The 10,044-nt window shown below is 45.3% G+C and overlaps 1 protein-coding gene across 3 annotated transcripts in view; it reads left to right on the plus strand.

Moving 5' to 3' along the window:
• Positions 1 to 10,044, plus strand: part of LOC111962600 (UPF0606 protein KIAA1549-like) — a 97,772-nt gene that overhangs the window by 63,067 nt on the left and 24,661 nt on the right. For all 3 annotated transcript variants that reach the window (XM_023985784.2, XM_023985783.2, XM_023985785.2), the window contains exons 10-13: positions 1,356 to 1,530; positions 2,620 to 2,807; positions 6,327 to 6,553; positions 7,907 to 8,055. In XM_023985784.2, the coding sequence (XP_023841552.1) occupies positions 1,356 to 1,530; positions 2,620 to 2,807; positions 6,327 to 6,553; positions 7,907 to 8,055 (739 nt within the window). The remainder of the gene's footprint in view (positions 1 to 1,355; positions 1,531 to 2,619; positions 2,808 to 6,326; positions 6,554 to 7,906; positions 8,056 to 10,044) is intronic.

Consider the following 10,044-nt stretch of genomic DNA (forward strand, 5'->3'; position numbering starts at 1 on the left):
TAACAGTGGGGAGAACAAGTATTTGATACACTGCCGATTTTGCAGGTTTTCCTACTTACAAAGCATGTAGAGGTCTGTAATTTTTATCATAGGTACACTTCAACTGTGAGAGACGGAATCTAAAACAAAAATCCAGAAAATCACATTGTATGATTTTTAAATAATTAATTTGCATTTTATTGCATGACATATATTTTGATCACCTACCAACCAGTAAGAATTCCGGCTCTCACAGACCTGTTAGTTTTTCTTTAAGAAGCCCTCCTGTTCTCCACTCATTACCTGTATTAACTGCACCTGTTTGAACTCGTTACCTGTATAAAAGACACCTGTCCACACACTCAATCAAACAGACTCCAACCTCTCCACAATGGCCAAGACAGAGAGCTGTGTAAGGAACATCAGGGATAAAATTGTAGACCTGCACAAGGCTGGGATGGGCTACAGAACAATAGGCAAGCAGCTTGGTGAGAAGGCAACAACTGTTGGCGCAATTATTAGAAAATGGAAGAAGTTCAAGATGACGGTCAATCACCCTCGGCCTGGGGCTCCATGCAAGATCTCACCTCGTGGGGCATCAATGATCATGAGGAAGGTGAGGATCAGCTCAAAACTACACGGCAGTACCTGGTCAATGACCTGAAGAGAGCTGGGACCACAAATTTTCTGGAATTTTCCAAGCTGTTTAAAGGCACAGTCAACTTAGTGTATGTAAACTTCTGACCCACTGGAATTGTGTTATGCTGAATTATAAGTGAAATAATCTGTCTGTAAACAATTGTTAGAAAAATTACTTGTCATGCACAAAGTAGATGTCCTAACCGACTTGCCAAAACTATATAGTTTGTTAACAAGAAATGTGTGGAGTGGTTGAAAAACGAGTTTAATGACTCCAACCTATGTGTATGTAAACTTCCGACTTCAACTGTATCTACTGTAGTGGGTCAACGCTGTGTGTTGGAAAACCTTGGTAGAGCAKGYGTGAAATAGCCATCGTGGTGCTCATGTGAATTTCCTTTCTTTTTTTGCTTTAGACCAATTCCTATTCTCACTTAAAATGTATTTTTTTGTTTTTAACAGTTGTTGGGTAACAGTGAAATTAAACCAGGTAGGGTTGCAAAATTCGAGTAACTTTCACAAAATTCCCAGTTTTTTTTCAAAAATCCTGGTTGGAGGGTTCCCGGATTTCCTGTTTATTCCTTCGTAATTGAAGGAAACTTCCAACCAGGATTTCTGGAAAACAAGGGAATTTTKGGAAAGTTACTGACATGTTGCAACCCTAGTACCAGGCATTGTCGCAGCAAGCTTTCTAGTCTAGAACTGTGATGTTAACAGTAACACACATCTCCCTGCAGATTGTGAGTACGACCAGGCTGGTGGGAGCGGACCACCCTCTGGATATGGTGTACTTTGTGGACCAGCTAGGACAGCGGTTGCCTGCCATCACCACAGCCAACATGCTGAACAGACTGGATGTGCAAAGGGCAGCCATTGTGCTGGGCTACAGAGTACAGGGCATCCTGGCTACACGTAAGTAGAGCCTTAGCGTGGTTAGAAATGGCAAGACAGCACAAACAGAAATTGGGAACAGGCTAAGTCTGCCTGCCCACGCTACCTTTACTGGAGTTGAAATGACCTGAGCTCAGTTAAAATGGAATATGTATGAAGGACCCCTATTGTATACACAGCAATCAGCTTTGATGTATGAAGCGCCTCCTCCCTACTGTATATACATACATGCACCAGTGCATTCATTGGCACAGAATAGTGTTCATTCATCTTTTGGAGCTCCTGATCAAAGGACAGTAAATCTGCACAATTTAAAGTATACCGACTAATTGCTCAGTATATGTTGGTGTTTATTTGGCAGCGTTTGAACTGATTACCTCATCCTATACACTGGGCCAAATGCTTCACCTCATTATATATCCATGTTGGAGATGTACCTCAAGGGACTTCTGTCCCTGCTTTAAGCCTGCTCTTATGGTTTTTCCCAGGGGATACCACAAGCCTTAATTGCAGAGTAGCAGCAGAAGAACAGACAGCTGTAAGATGTTGTGTGTGTAACACAGTGTGTAGCATGCAGTGTAACTACTGTAGCTGTTTATGAWTGAACTCAGTGTGGATGTGACGTGGTGGAGTTGGACCAAGGTGCAGAGAATGGATCAGACGAGGAATCAAAGGTTTCGGATAACGTAAATACTTCACCGATAAAATAAACAGAAGGAAAAAGAAACAGAAGAATCACAGTAATACTTCAAAATAAATAAAAAATAAAAACATTAAGACTAGAACTTAACTCAGGCGACATACAAGGAAACCGAAATCAAGCTTCTGTGAACAAGAACAGAAAACACACCTCTTATAGAAGGGAAATCATAATGAASTGATAWGCAACACCTGAGTAACAAAGATAGGAACCATGATAGTGGAAGTTTGGAATTCTGATGGGGATGGGGACATAAACACATAGACACAGACAGACGTATACACACATGCAAGCATACGCACACACACAGACAAAGACATACAGACATACACACGCATGTAATTACACACTCCATAATGTTGTATGCCATATTATATGTTATTGATGTATCTATGGCCATTTTCCTGTAGCTGTGGAGAAGGTGGCAGGGTACCCTCCCCCAGACACGGAGAACACCAGCATGTGGATCATCATAGGCGTGGTGGTGCCGCTAGGCGTGGTCATCGTCATCATCTCCATCCTCTACTGGAAGTTGTGTCGCACCGACAAGTTGGAGTTCCAGCCCGACGCCATGACCACTGTCCAGCAAAGACAGAAGGTGAGGAGAGGAGAGGAGGAGGGACGATGGACCAARAGCATGGTCCTAGAGTCCCCTGTTTCTCTCTGTGTTTATTCACCTCTTTTAACCTGCTGTCATCATCTTTCCATCTGTGGATGTGTTGGCTCTTACATGTTATGTTGCATGTCTCTGTCCATAACCACTGTTTTATATGTCCCTACTCTACACAGACTACGTTGGATTACTGTTTCAGTCTTTTCTGTTCTGAACATTTTTCTAACTCTATGTATCCCTCTCTGGCCTATCTACAGCACCTCTGTATGTGGTATATTGTATTGTTAGTTATCTCTCACACTGACAGCTATTTTTCCTCCTCTACCTTCACACACAGCATGGAGAGATTTGTGTTATCAGCCCGTCGGCTCCTCTGTGTCTCTCCACTGTTTGTGTCATACAGTTATCTCCCCTCTTAAGGACATATCTGTATCCAGGCCTCTATTTCTCCCTGGCAGTGCATTCCTCACCCCGTTCTTGTTATTATTTGAGGGCTGTAGTTCTCACACTATGGGGAGTTGTGGTGGTCTCAGGTTTGATCTCTGTGGGGTGAAGCCTAACTTCATCTTCAGTCGAATTTTCACTTAGTCATCCATTGATGTCAATGGGAGACCAAGTGAAAATGTGACTTAAGTGGGATTTGCCGCTGTACTGTATGGGAGCTTAGAGTAGTAGAGTACTATCTCCCTCCCCTGCTGCCAGTGATCCAGTCTCATGCTGGAGAGGATCACAGGCTCCCTATGTGGCAGCAGCCCATGCTTGAGAGAGGATCACATGCTCGCTATGTGACAGGCAGCCCAACAGTAATTGGCTCTCGCTGCAGTAAGGCACAGCAGCTGTGTTCTTGCCCAGGGCTGCTCCCACAGTACTGCAGCTCCACTCAGCTCTGCAAGATCCCCCTGGCTGACAGTAACACACACGTACGCATACATGGACACACACACACAGAGACACCCTGYATAATACACACTCGTTGCTATCCAGACAGACAGGATTTGCTCTGACTACTGCTGCTGCTGGGGGCTTTCTAATGTCTATCCTCCTGGTATCACACAGACACACATGCTGCCCCTCATATACTGTCCTGCTCTGCTATTATTAGACTGTCTGGTCTGTCTGTGTTGTTGTTATGGGTTACCCTGTCTCTCTGATTGATCTGTCTGTCTGCCTTCTTTTCCTCTGCCTTCGACCTCTCTGTCCAGCTGGAATGAGGCAAATGGAGATTAATATGTACAAGCATCTATCCTTCCTTACCTCAGTCTAAGACCTCTACCATCCATCAATCACGTAACACCTCTCCTCTTTCCATTTCAATCTCTTTTCCTCTTTCTATTTCTGTTCAGTCCTCTCAACCTTTCAGGGAATCATCGTTCAGGGAATCAAGGTCTCCTCTTCCAATCAAGAGGCAAATAATGATTACTGAGAGTGAGGAAGGAAGAGGAGGAAGAAGAGGAAGATGAGAGAAAGGGGAAGGTACAAAGTAGAAGCTAGTAGTTCGTAGAAGACGCTGAAGAGAATGGGTTGTGTAGTGGATTTGAATCTATTGGTTATTGTGAGTAGAGAATGATAGAAAATCGGCCCTGTAGTTAAGGGCAATGAAGTCCCATGGTAGTGAATGGAAGACCCAAGGAGCTGGTCAACTCATCACATGTATCAATCACCATCCCACCCACTGCATCCACTCAGGGCAAACTTCCTCCCAAGCCAAAGCCCAAGCAGAAAAGTGAGAGCTATGAGGAGGAGGAAGAAGAGGAGGAGGAGGAAGAAGAAGAGGAGGAGGAGGAGGAAGAAGAGGAAGATGAGAGAAGGGAAGGTACAAAGTAGAAGCTAGTAGTTCGTAGAAGACGCTGAAGAGAATGGGTTGTGTAGTGGATTTGAATCTATTGGTTATTGTGAGTAGAGAATGATAGAAAATCGGCCCTGTAGTTTAAGGGGCAATGAAGTCCCATGGTAGTGAATGGAAGACCCAAGAAGCTGCGTCAACTCATCACATGTATCAATCACCATCCCACCCACTGCATCCACTCAGGGACCAAACCTTCCTCCCAAGCCAAAGCCCAAACAGAAAAGTGAGAGCTATGAGGAGGAGGAAGAAGAGGAGGAGGAGGAAGAAGAAGAGGAAGATGAGGAGGAGGAGGAAGAAGAGAAGAAGAAAACAGTGTTGAAAGGGAAGCAGAAGGTACAATGTACTGTAGAAAGATAGTAGTCTTTTCCATATTAGACGTGCTGGCCTGTCTCCAGGCTTTAGAGAGGGCGGGTCAGACACTGAGATGTCATCTAGTCTGGCCTAGTACTCATGTTCGTGTATTATAGAAAAACAAAGGATTTGTTGAGATCTTGTCTTCAATGTTTTAGATGCTTATCATCATTGCAGTTTTGGAAGTCTCATCCAAATAGGCCATATATTGAATGGATATCATACTATAATGTACAGTATCAGTATAGTAGTTCCTCATCAGAYTGGGCCACGGTTTTGATGTATTTTATTCTCTTTTGTCCCCCCCCCCAACTTAGTGAATAGTGTGTGAGTAGAATCAGTAGCCTAGATCTGTGTGTTGTGGGCTTATTTACATAGAGAGAGAGAGGAGCACACAGCTTCCCAGAGGACCCAGTGGATTAGCAGTTTCACACAGAAAAGCCTCTCATAAAGYCATCCATGTTTCGCTCCATCAAAGCAGTGCTTTCTAGACAAAGCTGTGAGCTGTGTATATCATTTCTGTTGAGTGATCCACCAGAGGAATCAATTCCCATATGTCAACTTAGTGTATTGTTTTGAGAGCCATAGTGTGGTACAGTAGCAGTGTGAACCAGTCTCTTCTGCCACATTCAATATTCAAATCAAATTGTATTTGTCACATGCTTCGTAAACAGCAGGTGTAGACTAACAAAATGCTTACTTACTTTTCAATAAGAAATCCTTGTGACCCCACATTACTTTCTCTGCTTTTTATTCATTCATTTATTTTAACTCACCCTGCGCTCCCCCCATCACTCAGTCAGCCCAGTCACTCACTAATCACTACCCCTCCATCTTCCTGTCGCTTCTCTCACTCGCCTGCCTGCCCTACTTCTGTCTGTCCTCCCTCCCGCTGCAGTCGTATACCTGTCTAATGAAACCTTCACTCAACTCTAAATGCAGCTGGCAAATCAATGACTGTAAAAAAAATATATTCTCCCCTCTCTCCCTCCCACCCCTTCTCTCAATCTCTAAATGTTCCCTTTTTTCTTATTATATATCCCCTTGCTCCTGTTCCTTTCTCCTCTCTTCCCCCTTCTCTCTCTCCCTCCCTCTCTCTCTGTGTCTTTTGTCCTCTCACCTCCTACTCCTGTTCCTCTCTACTCTCTTTTATCCTCTCTCTCTGTCTCTGTCTCTCTGTCTCTTTCTCTCTCTGTCTCTCTCTGTCTCTTTCTCTCTCTCTCTTTCTCTCTCTGTCTATCTCTCTGTCTCTCTCTCTCTGTCTCTCTCTCTCTGTCTCTCTCTCTCTCTGTGTCCTCTATCCTCAGCTCCAGGCTCCCAGTGTGAAGGGCTTTGACTTTGCCAAGCTGCACCTGGGCCAGCACAGTAAGGATGACATCATGGTTATCCAGGAGGCTGGCGCTCCCGGCCCTCCCTTGCCCAACCCCAGCGCCAAGGAAGCCGCATCGGAGAACGGTGAGGTCCCCACCCCTAAGTCAAAGGGGACCTCCGTCTCCTCCACCAAGGCGTCCCGCAGCACACGCAGACGAGGAAGGTCAGTAGACCGCGACAGTTTTTGTGACTACGTGCTTACTTGCGTGTGTGCGTGCTCCTCATTCACCTCAGCAAAGAGATTCCAGTAGAAAAATGCTTTGAAAGATGTTCCATTCACAACAGCACATCTTAAACAATTATTAATACAATACAGTACAATAGATATTTGTTGTCTTTTGTTAGGAGAATTCCTTCTATGCAATATAAGCCAGGTAGAAAATATAAAAGCAGTAACATATACTTTCTACTGTCGCCCGCTCAGTTAATTTTCGGCACCATGACCCACACAGCAGTTTCAGAGTAACCTAACGCTGGCCTCTTCACAGTCACACCATCACAGCTCAATCAATGGTGTCAATACGAGATGGTCTATTCTCGTGAGACAGAATGGTCGCTCTGACTAAAAGATCATTTCTTCTCGCTAATTGCTTTAGCTAATAGCAGATAAATTAGGCTTGAATGCTGGAGTGGCAGTGAGCACTCTCAATCCGGTGATGAGTGTGATGGGTTGCTGTCACATTGTCACTAATGTAGCACCTTAAAAGATATGTCTTCCATTCTGGACAGCTGTTCTAAAAGTGTTGGATAGGAATTTAATGATACTGTCAATGGGAATAATACTGGTGATCGATTACGACAAAAAGTGTATTTCTTTCGAAGAAAAGCCATTACAAAAAGGATTTCCCTTGATGGATTGATAACTATAGTGTTTTGTTCTGTTGACCTATTTTTAAAAAGCACTAAGTATGTACACTACCGTTCAAAAGTTTGGGGTCACTTAGAAATATCCTTGTTTTTAAAAGGAAAGCAATTTTTTGGTTCATTAAAATAACATCAAATTGATCAGAAATACAGTGTAGACATTGTTAATGTTGTAAATGACTATTGTAGCTGGAAACGGCTGATTTATGTAATATCTACATAGGCGTACAGAGGCCCATTATCAGCAACCATCACTCCTGTGTTCCAATGGCACGTTGTGTTAGCTAATCAAAGTTTCTAGTTTAAAAAAAAAATGATAAACTTGGATTAGCTAACACAACGTGCCATTGGAAAACAGGAGTGATGGTTGCTGATAATGGGCCTCTGTACGCCTATGTAGATATTCCATAAAAGATCTGCCGTTCCCAGCTAAAATAGTGATTTCCAACATTAACAATGTCTACACTGTATTTCTGATCAATTTTATATTATTTTAATKGACAAAAAATATATTTTCTTTTAATAACAAGGACATTTCTAAGTGACCCCAAACTTTTGAACGGTAGTGTATGTGTGGCACGTGTCGTATGTGTTCTTACATGTGTGCATGTACACCTATTTGCTTCAATGACATGGGTGTGCGTGTTTTCAGGGACAGGATCTCTCCCTCGGACAGGGACTCCATGGTGAGCGCTGGGTCCGGTGATCGTGAGAAGGAGTTAGYCGAGGAGAACCTGAGAGCCTTCGCCATGCCCAACGACAGCAAGCAGGCCCGCAAGATCCCAATCAATGTTTTAAATGGCAAGTGTCCATGGCAACATTGGATCACATCCATGCTCTCACGTACACAGAGAGAAGAGGAGGAGGAGGGGGAGGAGAGGGGAGAGACAAAGAGAAAGAGCAACTCATGTTGAGAGGTTAAACAGGAGAATAGAGAGACTTTGAGGAAGAGATACAAGCAACTGATAGATAGACCAGGAGCGAAGGAGAGACAGAGAGAGACAGAAGGAGGAGAGACTGCGTTAGTGTGAAAGGGAGGTAGGCCTGTCTTGTGCCCCTCTGGCCTGGTTGCTGAGTGTGTAAACTGTGCAGACAGGGTCAACGCCAGCCAGACACAGACTGAACCTGACTCACCACAGAGGAAAGGTTCCAGCAGTACGACGTCACATCCCTTCCTCCTGCTCTCTGCCGTACACTTACACACACTCACACTGTGTCTTACCAACACACACACACTACCTCTCACACACCACACACTACCTCTCACACACACACACTACCTCTCGCACACACACACACTACCTCTCGCACACACACACACACCACTACCTCCACACACACACACACACTACCTCTCGCACACACACACACACTGTGTCTTGCCAACACACACACACTACCTCTCACACACACACACACTACCTCTCGCACACACATGCTACCTCTCGCACACACACACACGCTACCTCTCGCACACCACACACACACCATCTCCAACACACGCACCTCTCGCACACACACGCTACCTCTCACACACAACACCTCTCGCCACACACACGCTACCTCTCTGCGACACACACGCTACCTCTCGCACACACACCCACTACCTCTCGCACACACACCTACCTCTCGCACACACACGCTACCTCTCGCACACAACACGCTACCTCTCGCACACACACGCTACCTCTTCGCACACACACGCTACCTCCCGCACATACCACCTCGCACACACACACTACTCTGTCCACCTACACACACCTACCTCCGCACACACACACACCTCTCGCACACAACACACACACATACCTCTCGCACACACACACCACACTACTCCACAACACACACTACCTCCCACACACACACCACACCCTCACAAACCACACCACCCCCCACACACACACACACACTGTGTCTAGCAAACACACAACACACCTCCACACACCACACACTAACCTCACCACACTCAACACACACACACATCTCGCACACACACACACCTCTCGCACCACCACACCACACACTACTACTCTCACACACACACACTACCTCTCACACACAACACCTCACCACTCCCACACACACAACACTACCTCCACACACACACACACACTACTCTCCGCACACACACACACACACACCTCTCGCACACACACACACACACTACCTCTCCACACACACAACATACACTCTCGCACACACACACTACCTCTCGCACACACACACACTAACCTACTACGCACACACACACTACCTCTCACTCACACACACCGAACCACCACACTACCTCTCGCAACACACATCACACACAACTACCTCTTCAATACCACAAACACACAACTCACCTCTCGCACACACCACAACACTACCTCTCACACACACACACTACCTCTCACAAACACACACTACCTCTCGCACACACACACACACTACCTCTCGCACACACATTCTACCTCTCAGGGCTGCTCCTCAGCATGCTAAACACAGCCTCCGTCCCTTTTCCCCTTAGTCTAAATAGGCTTAGCTGAGGTTAGGAGACCAACTGTTATTATCAGCACTGGCATTTCTTCTTCTAAATGAGTTGCGCTGCCCTCTGCCTTGCCTGTCTGTCCTGATTCTGCTATGGATGTCCAAGACCTGACATAGCACTCAAAGTAGTGTATACACATGGTCCAAGACCTGACATAGCACTCAGAGTAGTGTATACACATGGTCCAAGACCTGACATAGCACTCAATGTAGTGTATACACATAGTCCAAGACCTGACATAGCACTCAGTGGTGTATACA

The sequence above is a fragment of the Salvelinus sp. IW2-2015 genome, linkage group LG4q.1:29 (genome assembly GCF_002910315.2).
Source record: "Salvelinus sp. IW2-2015 linkage group LG4q.1:29, ASM291031v2, whole genome shotgun sequence".
Lineage (NCBI taxonomy): Eukaryota > Metazoa > Chordata > Actinopteri > Salmoniformes > Salmonidae > Salvelinus > Salvelinus sp. IW2-2015.